We start from the raw sequence: 19,092 nt of genomic DNA, 5'->3' as shown, positions 1-19,092 counted from the left end.
GTTATGTGTAGCTGTCCATGTGCTTGCTACAGATTGTACTAGCCATTGTTAGTTTTGTGATCTGAGGAGCAAACCATAGTTGCCAATTCAAAGAAACCACAAACCATCCTACAGCTAAATCAGTCAATCCAATCCAATCCAATCCAATCCAATCCAATCCCAGTGTTTAAAATGGTGAGCTACTCTCATTGATGAAATGATAGTTGAATCCTATTCAAGAAGCTTCGTAACTCCTCCCAATCCAGAGTTTTGATAAAGCTTCAGTCAGATGAGATGAGGATCTCAACCTCAGCAAATCCATGTTTTGAAGTTGCTCTACTTCAGACACATTGAACTAGAGAGTCTTCTCTTTAAGAGCTGTCTTTTGAAGAAAGTTCAAACATATGCTAGTTGCAAAGCACCGAGAGATGGTCAGAGAGAAGGAGCTAACAAGGGCTGGGATTTTCTGTTGCTCTGCCAAGCTTGGTGGTCACATCTTCCAATGGAGGTTTCCCTCAATAGCTGGTCCATGCAGGGAATTATGGGACCTCCACGATCAGGCTATGCCTTCAAAACTGACAACAGGCTGCAATCTTTGGAGCTTTTCCTGGGAGCTTCTGAATGGCCTCATTCGGGGAGACGCAGGGAAGTGGCATCTCCATTCCCTCCTGCCTCAGGGCTGCCAAGGTAAGAAGAACCAGGTTTCCCTCTTCTTGTCCAGCAGGCAAGGAGAATATGGGTTGAACTTAGAATCGTAAGGCTGGAAGGGATCTTGAAGGTCTTCTAATACAAACCTTTGCCCAAGGCAGGATGCCTAATTCCATCCTGGACAAATGGTTGTCCAATTTTTTTTTGAAAGCCTCCAGTGATGGGGCACCCACAACTCTTAGAGGCAAGCTGTTCCATTGATTGTTCTTGCTATCGAGAAGTTTCTCCTTAGTTCAAGATTGGATCTTTCTTTAATGAGCTTCCACCCATTGCTTGTTGTCTTACCCTCGGGTTCTTTGGAGAATAAGTTGACAACTTCTCTATGACAACCCCTCAAGTACTGGAAGACAGTTATCGTATGTCCCCCCCCATCCTTCTCTTCAATATGCTACACGTGCCTTTAGCCTTTAGCCTCCAGATCCTTTTAACATCTTTGTTGCTCTTCTCTGCACACTTTCCAGGGCCTCAGCATCTTTTTTGTATCATGGTGACCAGAAGTGGACTCAGTAGGCCATTGGTGGAATGGTCTGGCCGCTGGCACCCCCAATAGGTGGCTCTCCCTGGGTTGTGTCCCATAACTCCTGCCGAGTGGGCCAGGATTTGTACACAGCATGAAGAGTTTATTCATCCAAAGTGACTGTGCTTGTATAACAAGTTTACCCTTGGCTGCCTGGATTCCTACAACTTGCTAGTCTAAAGTGGTATTAATTTGTAGCTCTGTTGCCTAGCAACTTGGTTGCCTCGCTCAGTCGCCTAGAAACACCAGCGCTCACTGTATGAACATTGCTGCTCCAGTGCTCCTGGCTTTGAGGGAGGGCTGGCCCGAGGCTGACTAGGCCAAGAGGTTGTGGTGCAATATGCCCTTGGTAGGCTGGCCAGCATCTGGGGCTGTTCTATTTCATGCTAAGTTGACACTGAATAGGGAGGGAGTTAATGGGAAGACTTCTCACCTGGTGAATCCTTAGAAGCACAGCACACACCAAGGATTCACCATCCTTAAATCAACGCCTCCCCCCCCCAGCCCCCCAAACGGCCTTGCTTTCATCCCAGCCCAGAGTGGAACTTTTGCAGCTGTTCCCTTTTCCCTTATCATTTGCCCATTTCAGCCATAACGTGGTTGCTATTCCACTCAGAGGCAGGAAGCCAGTAACTGCTTCCAAGAGAGGCCAGCCGAAAGCCGGGCAGCTCTCCCGGGGCTCCTGCTGCAACTCTGACCATTGAATGAGGGTGGCTTCTGTTCCAAAAGGAGCTGGACCAATTTTTTAGAGGAAGTTCGGGAGCATTTTGACCTCATGCGAGGCCGAGCTCTGCGGAGGCAGCTCGGGGCACCGTCCACTCCACTCCTTCCGTTCCTTTGGGCACCCCGCTTTGCGCTGCCATGCCAGGCTGCCCCTCTGCCTGTCCAAAAGCAGGCTGGGACCAGGGATGAAATCCAGCAGGTTCTGGAGAACCGGTAGCAGAAATTTTGAGCGGTTCCAAGAACCGGCAAATGCCACCTCTGGCTGGCCCCAGAGCGGGGTGGGAATGGGGATTTTGCAGTATCCTTCCCCTGGAGCGGGGCGGGTCGCCACCAAGCCACGCCCACAGAACCGGTAGTAAAGAAACTGGATTTCACCGCTGGCTGGGACCCTCGCACTCGGGGCAGGAGGGCGCTGCACTCGCGGAGGCCGAGGGGCGGCGAGCGCAGGCGGAGGAGGGCGCCCGGGGTTCCGCCCGTCGCCCCCCAGGCCTCCGTGGGCGCCGAGGACGGAGCCCCCCCGGGAGGCTTCCTGAGCGAGGCAGCCGAGCGGTGCCCGGAGTCAGCTGCGAGGGGCGGCGAGGAAGCGTCCCGCGAGGCCGGGGTCGCGGCTGGGGCAGAGCCTCCTCCCGGCCACGCGGAGGGCCCGGCAGCGCCGCCTGCGACTTTAAGGGGAGCGGCCGCGAGGGAGGCGCCAGCCGCCGCCGCCGCCGCCGCGCTCCGGCCGAACAAAGGGCGGCCCGCCGGGGGAGGGAGCGGAGCCCGCGCCCGCCGCCTTCACTCAGAGGCGATGCGGAGCCGCCCAAGCGCCGCCCGCCTTGCCAGGAGGCCCCTCCGCCGCGGGATGCGAGCGCGCCGCCGGGGCTGAGGCTGCGGAGGGCGGAGGGCGGCCATGGGGCTCCCGGCGCTGGAGTTCAGCGACTGCTACCTGGACAGCCCGGCCTTCCGCGAGCGGCTGCGGTGCTCCGAGCAGGAGCTGGAGCGCACCAACAAGTTCCTGAAGGACGTGGTCAAGGACGGCAACGCGCTCATCGGGGCCATCAAAAGTAAGCGGCGGGCGAGAGGCGAGCCGGGCTTCGGGGGACGCCGCCGCCGCCGCCTCCCCTTGGAAGATGGCGATGGAGCGGCGCTCGCGGCGGCCGTAGTTCCGCCTTGCGGCCTCTGCCCGGCCGGCGCTTCGATGGGAGGCCACGAGGAAATCCCCGACTGCGACCGCTCCCCCCCCCCAGCCCCGGCAGCCATCGGAGGGGCTCCTCTGCCAGTGGCGAGGAAGGGCTGCGCCGGGCGTCCCAGGAGCCCCGGTTGCTTCTTTGCGCCGCTCGCCGGCGTCTCCTGAACCTGGGCCCTGCGGGGGCTCAGTCCCAGTTTAGCGCTTTGGGGCGCCTGGCCAAACGTCGCTTCTGCGGGTTTAAAACGGTCCGTTCCGCAAGCCTCGGCTAAGGCGGCGAGCGGTGCGAGTGTCGGGACCCCCGTGGCTGGATAAACGCCAGCGGGGGCAGCTGCGGCTCTGGGGGCAAGTGAGGTCAGGGCCTCGGGCCTTGATGGTTCTTGGCTGGGATTCGGTAATTTGGGCAACCCCTTCACCAGATGTGGCTTCCTCTGGCTCTTGGGGCGGAGGTCAGGATTTCAGAGAGGTTGGTGGTGTGGGATATCAGTGGGGTTCCCTCTTGGACTTGTTGGGCTACTTTGGCTTGTCTTCCACTGGGAAGGGGCTTAAGACAGCAGCCCCAGGAGCTGCTCGGAGGGTTTCCCCACCTCCCCTTTTCTCAGGTGGCAGACCGAGAGATAGGACTCCCAGGACTTCTGCTCCTAATGTTCTGGGCACTATTTTGGGGAACAGAGGCAGACTTTCTTGCATGTGTTGAATTCCAGGACAGGACATTTTTTCTGGAATACCTATTATTCTCTGAGTGTGGCTTTACCTTTTCCTCTGAGAGAGTGAAGATTTTAGAGGAAAATGCAATTTATACATAACATCTAACAGGCAGGGTATTTTATTCAAACGTTTGTGCGAGAACCGGATTGTGTGGCATGTTTCTCGTTCCTGCATAATGAAAGCTTCTGAAAAAAGACATTTCTAGGCAGGATGAGCCCTTCCTGGGAAGCAGCAGGTGCCCCGCAGAAGGGCTAAAAAGTCTTTCGGGGAGAGAATCTGCATTGAGGGTGATGGGACTCCTCTCCAGGGAAGCAGGAATCTCTGCTTACCTTACACTCATTCAGAATGAGCTGCCTGCAGATTTCTTGGGGTGGGGGTGGGGGAGAGTAGTCTTGTCAGGATGCCAAGGACATTTTTAACCTGCTTCCCTTTACTCAGATGCAGGTGAAAGAGGAACACTAGTCTTGCGGAGGCAACCCTCGGGCATGGGTTCAAACCTGGGCTAAACTCTAATCTGGATCACTTGCTTATGGCTGGAAGTGTCCTATAGTCCCAGCACCACAGTCTGTAAAACACAGTTTATGATTTAACACAATGTATAGACCCAGCCATTTGTAACTTATTCAGTAAACCATGGCTAGGTAAATCAGGGTTCGTTTATGCAAAGCCAACCCTATAGTAGGTGGGTCGATTGGAAGTCAGCTTGCTTCCCATCCTCCCCTTCCACTCTCAAGGTTTCTATTTCTCCCTCTCAGCTTTTCTGTGTGGCCAGTCCCAGGGAAGAGACTCAGAGCCGCTAAGGTCTGCCCTTGGGTGGTCTTGGAAAAGAATCCCCCCATCTTGGGGGTGCCTTGGCTGCTTTGCTTTGAGAAATTCCCTTTCCTGGCGTGAGATCTCAGCTGATTTGGCCTTGCTGCCTGAGCAGCTCCGGCTCCCAACTCACACAGATGTGGGGCTGGCAGTGTTATGGGCAAACTTTTTCCTTATGGGCTGAGCAGGTAGCTGTTCCTTTTTGAGATCGTAAACGTGGCAGCTTCTGGGTGGAAGATGTGCCTTCGAGTCAGGGCTTCATGGCCAGTCCTGCCATCTCCAGGAAAGATTCGTGTGAGAGATTTGAGCCAAATAAATTGAAAGAAAATGTGAGGAAAGGTGTGTAGATTTGCTGGCATTTTGTAATGCTGCCAGCCAGGTAGGAACACCAGCTTGGGAGTTCAAAGTTTGCTCTCCAAGATGGTTGTGAAATTTGGCTGCTATCGCTGCAGAGGCTCTTGGAAACGCAGCTTTCTGGAAGGCAGTGAGCACATGTGTCATGTGCTGTGCTGGCTGAGGCATTCTGGGAGTTGAAGTCCATTCACCTGGAGGATGCCAAAACTGGGAAGGCAGCGAGGGAGGAACAGAACCTTGGCGAGAGCCATGTCATCTGTTGACAGCCATGATCTCACGGCGTCTTTGAAAAGGAGCCATGCTCCATCTGTTCAGCCATCTGGAGACGTGATGAAGCGTCCAGATCCCGAGAGGAAGAACTTTGTCGTTCACAGCTGAGCTAAAATGCAGTGGCCTTGCTGAGTGATGTGCTCCATCGAGAGCAGGTTGTATTCTTTGATTACAATTGTTGATGGCCATTTACCTCTCGCTGACCTAACGTAGCCGGCAATGGTGGGCTAGGTGGGACGTTAGGAAGTTGAGAAGCCTTGGATTCTGAGCACCGTAGTATTGAAAAAGATGTTAAATCAGCTCAGTCAACCCACTTTCCTGCAGGAGAAATTAGACTTTCAGAGGTGAAATTTCATTTCGCAGGAACATCCTCACAGAATGCCTTGGTTGAAAAAGGCTGGAGTTATACAATACTTTATCTAGGAGGTACATTTCTGTTTGCTGAAATATTTAAAAACAGTGATGGATTTTGGAGTACTCCAGATACAATGAGACAGCAGTGTGTCATTTAAATTGCATCAGCTGTAAGCATTGCGCTACTAATTAATAGGCAGAAGAGCGCAAAGACGCTACAAGAAGAAAAATTTTAAGCCCCCCCCGCCCCCCAAGTTCATAAATACCTGCCTTTGATTTCAGCCTCCCAAGAACTGCTGTCCATTCCAACAAGAGTCTCAGAAGATGGGTGGGGTGGTAGAAATACTCACCCAGAAATTATTTTATGCTGTTTCACCAGTATTGTGTCTTTGATGTGTGTCTTTTGAAAGATGCACATGCATAGCCTGAAAGAATCTATAATCATAACTATCTGTGAAAAATAACAAGTGGGATGTGCAATTACTTATGTCTTTATTATAGAGGGCAAAAGATACGCTGCAGGATAAGTTAGGGCTGGATGCCAAAGAACTCTGCAACTTCTCCCGGCACAGCCTATAATTGAGGCACAAAGGCTGAATTCTCATTTTCCTTCATTTAAAAGGAGTGCAGATTCCAGATACGTGGGTGTTTTATTCTGGTAGGTTAAATTGTCTCCTTAGAGCTGATCTGCTGCCAGGACAGTCTGTAGAATAACCAGAAATAATAATTGCCTAAATTCTCTACAAATGAAAATGACATATTTCTGAACCCCTCAAAAGCAGCAAGTTCCTTTGAAGCCTGTTCCCAGAATAATGCAGTAACAGGTAGCTCTTTACCTGATAGAAAAAGCTGACAGGGACCTTTTCCTAAAAAGTGCCATACAGTGGCACTCGGTTTTCACTGGGCAGTTGAACAAAAACAAGGTAGCACTAAGCCAGTTGGCAGCAGATGGTGAAGCCTGGCAATTTCGGAAAGGAAGATTGGACTGTTTCAGTTTTGATGAAAACCAAAATAATTAATTGAATGTCTCCTCCTCTCATTTCACCTTGAACTGCCCTGAACTTGGGTTCAGCTATCACATGGATTGCGTCATGTGAAGTCATGTGACAGATCTGCAGATTTTTTGCCTCTGCAGAGCCCGGGTGGGCGTGGCCTGTGTGTGAGATGCATCCAGCTGGGGCGGGGGGGCGGGGGACGACAGTTTGACACCCTGAGCTGCTATCATGTAAAGCAATAGCCTTTTAACTAGAGTTGCACACTCAGCTACCACATGGCAAATGGTATGAAGCATGGGGGGGGTGTATCTCGGTTGTCCCCTCCCCCACCTTGAAATGGTGCTTCTTCAAGTGATGGAAGAAAAATGTGAAATGTGGGGCAAAGCAAATTAACTATTTTGAATTAACTCTACTACAGTTTAAAATAAAAGTAACTGCTATTACATTTACATACACATTACATACATACATGTATGTATCATGTATTACATACATGATACATACATATTACATACATTTACTTATTACATACATACTAAAAAGCAGAGACATCACCCTGCCAACAAAAGTGCGTATAGTCAAGGCTATGGCGTTCCCAGTTGCAATGGATGGCTGTGAAAGTTGGACCATAAGAAAGGCTGAGCGCCAAAGAATTGAGGCCTTTGAACTCTGGTGCTGGAGAAGACTCTTGTGAGTCCCTTGGACTGCAAGGTGAATAAACAAGTCAGTCCTAGAGGAGATCAACCCTGAGTGCTCTTTAGAAGGCCAGATCCTGAAGATGAAACTGAAACTGAAACTGACTTTGTAAAAATATACAAATAGAATGAGACTATTGCCTTATACACTGTAAGCCGCCCTGAGTCTTCGGAGAAGGGCGGGGTATAAATGTAAACAAAAACAAAAACAAACAAAAAAAAAACCCCACGAGATTTCCATGGGAGGAGGCGGCGGCGGCGAGCAATTCTTAGGGCTGCACCTGGGTTTAGATTTGATCCCAAAAGGTGTTTTGGAGTAGACAGGTGCAAACCTAACAGCTGTCTGCAACTCTTACAGTGGCTGCCTGGATGATGAATGGCTAAAGGAACGAGGTATGTTCAGCCTAGCAAAGAGAAGGCTTGGGGCTGACATGATAGCTGTCTTCCAGGGCAGGGAGTCCTCGATTTACAACACAGTTGAGCCCAACGTTTCTGTTATTAAGTGAAACATTTGTTAAGTGAGTTTTGCCCCGTTTTAGGATTTTTCTTGCCAGAGTTAAGTGAATCATTGAAATTGTGAACTTAGTAACATGGTTGTTAAGTAACTCTGGCTTCCCCATTAACTTTGCTTGCCTCTAGGTCGCAAAAGGAAATCACGTGACCCCGGGAGACAGTCATAAATATGAGCCAGTTGCCAAGCATCACAATTTTGACTACATGGCAATGGAGGTGCTGAAAAGGTCATAAGTGTGACCTTTGTCATGAGTCCTGTTGTAACTTTGAACAGTCACTAAATGAATTGTTACAAATTGAGGACTGTCTACTTGAAGGGCTGTCACAGGGATGAGGGTGTTGATTTATTCTCCAGCACCTGAGGGCAGGACAAGGAGGTCGATGCTCCTCTGCAGACACGAGTTCAGTTTCTTCTGCCTGCGATGCTATAAATGGGAGTTTCCTCCAAGCTTGTATTGCTGAGTAAGGAAGGGGAGGCTGCAAAGCTGCTTATCTGTGGCTTGGAGCAGGAGGAAGCTGCTAAAGGATGCTGAGGCTTGGCAAAGGTCCTTCGGGGTGCCAAGGTTAGCACTCTCTGCCTACTGAGATGGGCTTGGTTTCCAAGAGGGCAGTTTCCCCAGGGGATCTGTCGGCGTGGTGGTGGTCTTCTCTGCTTTCTCTGCATCCTGCAAGCACAGCCGATTTCCAGTGGAGGCTGATAACTGACTGGGATGGTTTTCTCCTTGGGCTAAGAAGAAGAAAGATGTTTTACTTTCGTTTGCAAGCATCAATTTCTCTCCCAGAGATAAATAAAAGAAGCGAGAAAAATGAGACAGATGTTAATTACCCAAAGAAGAGCTGTATTCCTTGATTGTCTTCCATGGCAGAAGGAGCCTCTTAGCACCTAAAGGGAAACTTGGCTGAAAGCCCCCTTTGCTTTGGGGCTGGGCTTCTTACATGTGTGTTTCCCATGACTGCAGTCCTTGGGCTCTTGGCTTTGCGTTGCTGCAGCGAGCTCAAAGTCTGGGTGGAAGGAAGCAGCTCCTCTCCTGATGCATCCGGACTGAGAAGCTTCTCTTTATAAAGAAGGAAAGGAGACCCTGGGAGAAGCTTGGCTCTCATTTGCAATGGTGCTTGGCTTTCCTGCTCTATGAGCTGAGGCATGAGGTCTCAAGGACAGGCGGTTGAGCTGCAGGTGTTGGGGCATCTTCTCTGACATGACTCTCAACATCTGTCAGGTGGGGGTTGCATTTCAAGAACACCTTCCTCGATCGGGATGCCTTATGCACAGTCACTCATGCTCTCGTTACCTCTCGCCTGGATTATTGCAATGCTCTCTACATGGGGCTCCCCTTGAGGTGCACTCGGAGGCTTCAGTTGGTCCAGAATGCAGCTGCGCGGTTGACAGAGGGAGTTCCACGTAGCTCCCATGTAACACCTCTCCTGCGCAGACTGCACTGGCTACCTGTTGCCTTTCGGGTGCATTTCAAGGTTTTGGTTACCACCTTCAAAGCGCTCCATGGCTTGGGGCCTGGGTACTTACGGGACTGCCTACTGTTACCTCATGCCTCCCACCGACCCGTACGCTCACACAGAGAGGGACTTCTCAGGGTGCCGTCCGCCAAACAATGTCGGCTGGCAGCCCCCAGGGGAAGATCCTTCTCTGTGAGGGCTCCTACTCTCTGGTATTATTATTATTATTATTATTATTATTATTATTATTATTATTATTATTATTATTATTATTATTATTATTATTATTATTATTATTTATTGAATTTTTATACCGCCCTTCTCCCGAAGGACTCAGGGTGGTGGACAGCCGGAGATAAAATACAAAATATGTACAATTAAAACAAATTAAAACATATCAAAATTACAAAAACGGCTAATAATTAAAATTAAATTTAAAATATTTAAGAATATTAATAAAACCCCAATTTAAAATCAAACTATTATGCCAGTCCCGCTTGAATAAATAAGTATGTTTTTAGCTCACGACGGAAGGTCCGAAGATCAGGCACTTGACGTAGGCCAGGGGAGTTCATTCCAGGCGTCGATGCTCCCACAGAAGGCCCTACCCTGGGGCCGCCAGCCGACACTGTTTGGCGGACGGCACCCTGAGGAGACCCTCTCTATGAGGCGTGCGGGTCGGTGGGAGGCATAGGGTAACAGCAGGCGGTCTCGTAAGTACCGGGTCCTAAGCCATGGGCGCTTTAAAGGTGGTAACCAAAATCTTGAAGCGCACCCGAAAGACCACAGGAAGCCAGTGCAGACTACGGAGCAGTGGTGTTACATGGGAGCCACGAGCGGCTCCCATTACTACTCGCGCAGCCGCATTCTGGACTAACTGCAGCCTCCGGGTGCACCTCAAGGGCAGCCCCATGTAGAGAGCATTGCAGTAATCCAACCGAGACGTAACCAGAGCGTGAGTGACTGTGCATAAGGCATCCCGGTCAAGGAAGGGACGCAACTGGCGGACCAAGCGGACTTGGTAAAAGGCCCTCCTGGAGACGGCCGCCAGATGTTCATCAAAGGACAGCCGTCCATCCAGGAGGGCGCCCAAGTTGCGAACCACCTCCTTTGGGGCCACTAACTCGCCCCCAACAGTCAGCTGCGGATGCAGCTGACTGTACCGGGGTGCCGGCATCCACAGCCACTCCGTCTTGGAGGGATTGAGCTTGAGTCTGTTTCTCCCCATCCAGACCCGTACGGCTTCCAGGCACCGGGACAGCACTTCGACCGCTTCGTTGGGGTGGTCCGGGGTGGAAAAGTACAGCTGAGTATCATCAGCGTACAGATGATAACTCACCCCGAAACCACTGATGACCTCACCCAGCGGCTTCATATAGATGTTGAACAGGGTAGGCGAGAGAATCGACCCCTGCGGCACCCCACAAGTGAGGCGCCTCGCGGATGACCTCTGCCCCCCTGTCAACACCGTCTACGACCGGTCGGAGAGATAGGAGGAGAACCACTGATAAACGGTGCCTCCCACTCCCAATCCCTCCAGCCATGGCGCAGCAAGATACCATGGTTGATGGTATCAAAAGCCGCTGAGAGATCTAATAGGACCAAGGCAGAGGAACAACCCCTGTCCCTGGCCCTCCAGAGGTCATCCACCAACGCGACCAAAGCCGTCTCCGTGCTGTAACCGGGTCAGAAGCCGGACTGGAACGGGTCTAGAAAGACAGCTTCCTCCAGGTGCCGGGGGAGCTGCCACGCAACCACACTCTCTACAACCTTCGCCACAAAGCGAAGGTTGGAGACTGGACGGTAGTTTCCCAAAATAGCTGGGTCCAGGGAAGGCTTCTTCAGGAGAGGTCTCACCACCGCCTCTTTCAAGGCGGCGGGGAAAACCCCTTCAACCAAAGAAGTGTTTATAATCCCCTGGAGCCAGCCTCGTGTCACTTCCTGAGCAGCCAGCACTAGCCAGGAAGGACACGGGTCCAGTAAACATGTAGTTGCATGCAACCTCCTCAGCAACCTGTCCACGTCCTCGAGAGCCACAGAATCAAACTCATCCCAAATAACCTCAACAAGACGTGTCTCCGCCATCTCGGTTGGATCATCGCAATCTTGGTCCAAGCTATCCCGAAGCTGAACAATTTTATCGTATAGATAACTGTTAAACTCCTCTGCCTTCCCCCTGGTTTACGCCAAATACCTGACCTTCGGACCTTTCGCCGTGAATTGAAAACGCATTTATTCATTCACGCGGGGCTGACTTAAGTTTTTCTTAAACTGCTTAAATTTTTAAATTTTTAAATTCTATTTATGTTTTAAATTGGGTTTTTAGATTTTTGAATATTTTAATGTTTCGGCCAATTGTATAATAAGTTTCTTAATTCAGTTTTTAATTGTACATTGTTTATGTTTTATCCTGGCTGTACACCGCCCTGAGTCCTTTGGGAGAAGGGCGGTCTAGAAATCCAATAAATCATCATCATCATCATCATCATCTCCTGACCATTTGAAAAGCTGGCAAAGACTAACCAATGCCTCCGGGCTTTCCCATTGTTGGTGAAGGATGCCTTCCTTGCCGCCTTCTATCTCACGACCCTTTTAGATTGCGCAAAGGTGGTTTGGCCACTCCAGTAGAAATATAGCAGAAGATATGAATATCATTTGGTTTGTCTCTCTTCAGTCTCTGACAAGAGTAAGATACAATTAAGGTGGTCTGGGTGGGTGAAAATGGAGGCTGTGTGGAACTGCTCTAAACCACACTTGACTGGATTTCCATGACATTTATGCCTTAAACCATGGTTTAGGACATAGAATCATAGGGCTGGAAGGTTCCTTGGAGGTCTTCCAGTCTAGCTCCCTGCTCAAGGCAGGAGACCTTATACCAGCCGGTCAAACAGTTGTCCAGTCTGTTTTTGAAAGCCTCCAGTGATGGAGCACCCACAACTTTGGGAGGCAAGCTGTTCCCTTGGTTGTTCTCTCTGTCAGAGAGCAATGAATCTCCTTCGTTCTAGGTTAGACCTCTCTTTAACAAGCTTTCACCTATTACTTCTGGTCCTGCCTAGTTTAAAGCCTACAAAGTTGGATTCACGCAATGTGCTAAACTGAAATCAAATCATAAGATTTTTTTGTGTATTTCTCTGGGCTTACACAGTGATCAGACTGAAACAGAACAAAATGGGAATTGTCAAATAAGCGCTTTTTGTCTGCCTTCTTTTCGCTTGCATTTGTGCTCAGCTGGTGCTCTTGAGAGGGTGATGGGGCAGATGGAGACATTCCAGCAAAATTAATCCCTAAATTTTTTCAGCAACATCCGTCCAACAGTTGCCTGAAATTCAGCAAATCTGGCCAAAGGGCAGAAAAGGCTTTTATGCTCAATTGTAATGGAGTTTGATTGGAACTGGATTAGCAAGTTGCAGCAACAAATCACACTTCCTGGTTTAGTTATTGTGTAAATCCAGCCAATTCAGCAAACCAAGTGTGAATAATGCATCTTTTCGTGCGCTCCCTGTTGCATGTGCTGCATGGATTAAACTAAATAGGTTGACAGTTTGTGTGTAGTGGAAGTTCAGCCTTTGTCTCGGTGTGGAATGTGAAGAGATTTAGAGCACTGAACTTCCATATGATTTATTTGTTGGGGCAGAACAAAAGAGCAGAGCTTGTGGATTTTGTCCATTTGGGTCTAGCGTATCACGGAAGAGCATGGGAGGGCTTGATGCTCCTTGAAGGGCTTCAGACGGAAATGGGGTCTGAGCATGGGTAGGAGATCAGCGGATTGTGTAGCTGAGCTTTGCATGAGAATTCCACCTCTTTTAGGGTATCCCTCTGCAAGAAACAATTAACTTGGAGATACACAAGAATGGACTGCCTTTGTTTTTTAATTATTTAAAGAATTTTCATGGCTGTCTAACGCCAACCGCTTAGAAAAAACAACCACCTTTACTGTGACCGAAAAGTGCCCGTTGCTCTCAGAGGCAGACATAATCTTGGAAGTCGGCTTGACAGTAGCAAATTATTCTTTCCAGGAAATAGCTGAAGTCTAAAATTAAGGTGGTGGTGTAGTTTGCTGAGTGAATTTTGCGCTGAGCATGCCTCCTGCTCTTTAGGTCCTGTGTCCAGCGATGTTTCTGAAGCTGCTCTGGACTTTGGGGATGCTGGGGAAGACCATGTGTGGGAGTAGGGACCCTGTCTTCCTTGGTGTCTTTCTAGCACCAAGGTGGTTTTCTTAGAGATCTTTGCTGGGAGATGGTGGCCTGAAAATTGGTGTGTATGTGCGGGGGTGTGTGGGGTCCTTGGTACTCTTGAGCTTGGGTGGTTTTCTTGTGAGATTTCATTATCCAAACTAGATAACATTATCAGAGCCCACCATTTCAAGCCTGGTCCTGAGATGTGTGTGTGTGTCTGTATATGTATTTAACAGGCCTAGTATGCATAACAATTTCTATCTACATTCCTCTTTTTACAAAGCCTTTGTTCTCACAGAAGTCTCCTATTACTGAATTCATATTTCAGACAGTTTTCATGCCTGACTTCAGCAGCTTCTAGTCAAGAAATCAAAGAACTCATTAACAAGGAATTCTTAGCAATATTTTCAGACACTGTAGAGTTATTTTAGGGAACATCCCCAGTGGGAAAAGGGGTTGGAATCACAATGAAGACTACTTACAGATTTGAGGCGTTGGTTAAGGGTACCTGCACATTTTGTTGTGTTGGGGATCTCCAGGCCACAAATCCCAATATCCCCTGTGAGCTAAGATTAATGGGAGTTGTTGCCCAGCATAGGTGGAGGGCAGGGGTGAAATGCTTCCGGTTCAGACCGGATCACCTGATCCGGTAGCGATGGTGGTGGATGGTTCGGAGAACCGGTAGCAAAAATCCCTCCCCCGCCCATGCCCATTCAATGCCCGGTCACCCACTTCCCCGCTTGCCGCTTCTTTTAAAAAATGCTTTTAAAGGTAAAAAAAGGACTCTGACGATCCCAGCTGAGCTGCCTGATTGTCAGAGCCTTTTTTTTCTTTTAAAAGCATTTTTTTACAACCTATTTGACCTTACATTTGGTGCATGGTGCACACTGCGCATGCACAGCCAGCAAACCGGTAGTAAATCAGTTCAGATTTCACCACTGGTGGAGGGTACTTGGTTGGGAAAGGCAGCATTGGACTAAACCTTCTTCTCACCTGAGTAAATGGCCCCAGTCTCTCCTGTTTGCCAAGTCCGTTCCTCCCAGCCATTCTTGTGCAGAGCCCACTGGAAGAAGACCCCATTCCCACCCACCCCCCATCCTCACTGCCCCCTCAGCAGTTGGGCTTGGGCAGGTAAGTTTGGTTTAGAAAGCTATTGGGTACCCTCTTCTTTAAGGCTGTTGTGTTGTGCTTTCCCCCCAAAAGCTACCTCCCAGGTTGCTGCAAATTGAAAACAGATGTTGTGATCTAAGCAACAGCAGGGAGATTTCTCATCTCGAAAGAAATTTTGCAACAGCTGTAATATTTGTGCGCCCTTCAGTTGGACATTTATGTAATACCTTCAGAGTCTCTTCCTTATCTGTATTGGTGGAAGGAGGCCATCAGTCAGATGGTCCTTCACAATGACACACATGGTAACTTCTAGCTGAATGTGTCCGCAGCCTACGACCGTTGGGATTGAATCACTTTTTGGCCACCAGTCTGCAAGTAGTTGCTATTTCTAACTCCACAAGAGAAGGAGATGCTTTATGGATCCTGCTGGATTCCATCAAGTGCTGGGGAGATTCCAGTGAAAGAGTGGGCAGTTCTGCTACTAATCTGTGGAACAGGAGGGTGACGAGTGGTGGTTGTGGTGCCGTCACATAACGACTGCTGCAGCAAATCCTGGGGTACCCCATCATGGTTGAAGATACAAAAGCTAGAGCAGTGGTAGAGGAGAAAGACATGGAATAAGTCTAACCAAACGTACGTGGTGGTGACAAGGCAAAAAAAAAGAAGAAGAAAGAAGGCAGGATTGCTCCAACTTTGTCAAACCATTGGGATGCTGTCCAGGCAGCACTGCTCCCTCTGGGGAAAGGAGTGAGCAGGAGAACTTGGTTTTGCTGAAGCAACTCTTGCTCCTCTTCACTGGGGCCTGGGCTCCAGAGTAGCAGGCTCTTACAGTGCAGCAAGGGCAAGGCTTGTGAGGACATCTGGAAGTCTGTCAAAGTTGTTGGACCCAGAGGAAGTGACTGGGATTCTCTGCAGGGTGAGGTCTTTGCCTTGCCCTTTTTGGAACACACGCTGTAAGCAACCCCAATGTTGCTGCTAGCAGGCAAGAGTCACTTTAGCAGCTGGACAGCTGTCCTCTGTGCCCTGCATTGGGGAAAAGGAAGAGTCTGAGCCTAATTCCAGGTGATGCCGGTGACTTATAGGCCTTTGATCCTCTTAGGAGATGCTTTCAAACAGAATCGTTTTGTTACAACATCCTGGGAACTTTTGAAAAATGTTTACAAGTCTCATCTGGTCAGAATGCTACTCCAAATAATCAGTACTTGCCCTTGACTTCTAGCCTGTTTGGAGGCCCAGTTCCAAGCCCTGCATGGCATAAAATCAGGTGAGCATCTCTGGCCAGCGATGTCGGAAAGGGCTGCTTGACTGCTGCCATCTGTGAACCTAGCTGCAAAGGGAAGTTCAGCCGGTTCCTTATCACCTGCCCTTCTGCTGGCATCCAAATAAGTTTTTATTCAGAGAAAGATCTTTGATGAACAAGCTGGTTGGGTACCTGGGTTTCTTCTTAGGTGCTGTCTATTAGCGTATTTTTAATTTTGATTGAAAACCATTTCATTTCATTACTCTTCATTGTTTGTAGCATCCTTGGTTAATAGACTGGCTGGCCATACACTAAATTGTTGCAGATGAGCGTTCCAATGTCTTAGGCATTTTAAATACACGGGTATCTAATGAGTTTTATACTTATGGGTACTGTTTAATGCATTGAAATGCTTGGTGTAGTTAGCACGTAGTGGTTGAGTGCTGCCCTATGAATAGACTTCAGATGGAGGTGATAGAAAGACCATATTGAAACTGCCTTGGAACTACCGGTAAGTAAAAAAGATTAAATCTGAACTACAGATTCTACATTGATAGAAGAGAACATCCGTAGGTCAGATATTTGAACTGTGGGGTCCTTGGTGCTCTCTTAGCTTGGCTGCAGACATTTCATTACCCAAATAGGTAACCTCATCAGTGTGAACGAGTGTGGGGTTCGCTCAGAATTGATGAAATCCCCGTCCCCAGTGTGGGTGGGAGGGGGGTGTTTCCTTGGCACTTCCTTGATTAGAGTGTTCTTTTCTGCAGCAGAATTTACCCTAATCAAGGAACCTCTAAGAAGAAGCCCCACCCGATCAACACTGGCAGAGCAAGCGAGCTCACAGGGCGCCAAGGACTCCACAGATGGCACCTCTTCTTTGGGAGGGTTGCCAGATGTCTCTGGGATTTCCTCTCCAGGCATTAATGAGCGCAGACATGACTGGCCAGGTGCTGCCACCTGCTGCAGTGGGCAGTGCCCAAGGGCTTTGGAAGGCAGGGCATCCTCTCCAATCTCCTGCTGTTTTGGAAGAAAGGCTGTTTGGGTCCCAGTGAATATGAACACTCCCGTCCCTTCTGACTGCATGAGACCCCGAAAATGGGAGGGCTCAGGTACACAGCAGTGGAGCGCCACATAGACAGGCAGGAGCTGGAAGGCATTCCGCTTTCCAACTGAGCACAACCTGCTCCTGAAAAAGACTTCACACATCTCCTTGTGGCTCTTTTTTTCTGAAGAGAATTGAGGGGAGCCTCGGCGCAAATGTTCTTCTGCCATATATGCCATCAAATGTTTTGTGTGTGTACATGCATGTTCATTTAATGTTAAGGTTTTTTTAACCAAACTTTGGCATTGGGGAGGTGTATTTATATTTATTTATTTATTTATTTATTTGCTGCCCATTTCATATCCAATGACTCCAGCAGGGGTGAAATGCTACCGGTTCGGACAAGCTGGTAGCAGAGATTGGGGCTGGTTCGCCAAACCGGTAGCAACTGCTTGCTGGCCATGCCCCTGTGGCCTGCTGTCCTGCCATGCTTCCCTGCTTTCCACGGGGCCTTCCTGGCATCCCCATGGCCAGCTTGCGAAGGCAGGCTAGGGGAAGGCCACGTACAAGGCAGGCAAGCATGGCAGGGCTGCAGGGAAAGGACCTAGCAGCCTACTCCCTTCTCCACAGCCCTGCCATGCTTGCCTGCCTGCCACACAGCCTTCCTGGTGGTCACCCATGCCTGCTAGCCTTCTGAGGTTGGCGTCCAGCCCAGCCCCGCCAGTGAGCAGGCAGGCGGTCCTTGGAGGAAACGCAGAAGCTGAGCTGGGGCTGAGAGGAGTGGCAGTGGTGCTCTGGGAGGGCAAGCGGACATCCCTGGGCTGCTGCCTGCCCTGTTTCTGCATAGGCAGAGCCCACCTCCCTTGCAGAGTGATCCAAAGAGTGGAGGGAGATGCTGCAGAAAAGGCTGCTTTCTACCTGGGCCCGCTTTCCTCCCAGGCCAGCTCCACGGGGCTTGGGGCTCCAAAGCAGCCCACTGGCTTCCCATCTGGCCACCTGCCTGCTCTCTTTGACCACTTGTGGCACTCCAGGAACTCGGCCTGCAGAGTCTGGCACTCTGGGGAAAGGAGGCTCGGCTGCAACACCGCTTCCCACCAGCAAAGAATCGGAGCAAGAAGCGTGGAAGCCTCTGGTGGCTGGTAGGGCAGCAGGCCCTGCCAGCCTGTGGGGAGAGGGTCAGGCCTGGCCGCACCACCGTGGAGCCCGTGGCACTTTTCCTTCAGCCTGAGCGGTGGCGCTTACCCAGCCAGGCAAGTGCAGGTAGCCCTTCATCTTGCCAAAGACCAGTCACTGCATTTATAGTTGCGCTGCCGGCCGAAGCGGGACATGGCGCAGAAGCTGCGCAGGAGAGGCCCGTGCAGCTTCCAGTGAGGTTGCCCTGGCTGACTGATCCCAGTGCCTCTGCAACAACAGGTGTTGCCTCTGTGTGTGCTGCACTTGGAAGGGGCCACCACCGCTCTCCCTCCCTGACTGGCTGCACAGTGTGCACACATCCGCCTGCCCACTCAAAGCAACCCCGCCACCCTTTGCTTTCATTTTGCAGCAGAACAAGGAACAAAGCGAATGGCGCTGCAGCGGCACGTGTGATGTGCAGCAGCCTTGGGATGTCCACGGACAGCCTGCCCTCCCGGAGCACTGCTGTGGCGCCACCGTTCACTTTCATCAGCCGCAGCAGGCAACAGTGTGCATTTAAGAAGGGGAGCATCTTGCATGTGCCGCGCCGCCGGTAAAAGTTGCTGCAAGAGGGCAGTCGGATGTCTGTACACTGCGCAGCCAGGTGGGGAGGGAGAGCGACGGCAGTCCCTTCCAAGCACAGCACATGAAAGTGAAGGCGGGCAAGGTGGCCGCGGCGTGTCTGTTGCTGTGGAGGCACTGCGATTGCTCAACCAGGGCAGCCTTGGCAGGGGCTGCATTGGCCTCTCCGCCCACGCCATGTCCCGCTCTGACCGGCCATGCGACTATAAATGCGGCGACCTGGTCTTTGGCAAGATGAAGGGCTACCTGTACTGGCTTGGCCGGGCAAGCGCCACTGCCCAGGGCAAAGGGAAAGTCTCCGCGGTGGTGCAGCTGGGCCTATCCCTCTCACCGCATGTTTAATAAGGAGCGTGGCTCCGGTAAGTTTTGCTACAAGAAACCTGCAGCCACTGCATCTTTTGGCGCAAGAAGCGCCTCCAGGTGCACTGAAAAAAAGAGGCATCTTGTGACAGGGAAAATAGGGTTTTGGAATAGAAAATAGAAATCATTTTTTTTTCATTCTGAGTTCTGTGGGTGTGGCTTGGTGG

General features: G+C 50.3%; 1 protein-coding gene across 3 annotated transcripts in view; it reads left to right on the top strand.

Annotated features, from left to right (window-relative positions):
• The first annotated feature begins 2,669 nt into the window (after nucleotides 1-2,669).
• Nucleotides 2,670-19,092, top strand: part of OPHN1 (oligophrenin 1) — a 123,897-nt gene continuing 107,474 nt past the window's right edge. For all 3 annotated transcript variants that reach the window (XM_058196666.1, XM_058196665.1, XM_058196664.1), the window contains exon 1: nucleotides 2,670-2,970. In XM_058196666.1, the coding sequence (XP_058052649.1) occupies nucleotides 2,817-2,970 (154 nt within the window). In that variant the 5' untranslated portion in view covers nucleotides 2,670-2,816. The remainder of the gene's footprint in view (nucleotides 2,971-19,092) is intronic.

This window comes from Ahaetulla prasina, chromosome 11 (assembly GCF_028640845.1).
Source record: "Ahaetulla prasina isolate Xishuangbanna chromosome 11, ASM2864084v1, whole genome shotgun sequence".
Classification (NCBI taxonomy): Eukaryota; Metazoa; Chordata; class Lepidosauria; order Squamata; family Colubridae; genus Ahaetulla; species Ahaetulla prasina.
This window is presented reverse-complemented; position numbering and strand designations above follow the sequence as displayed.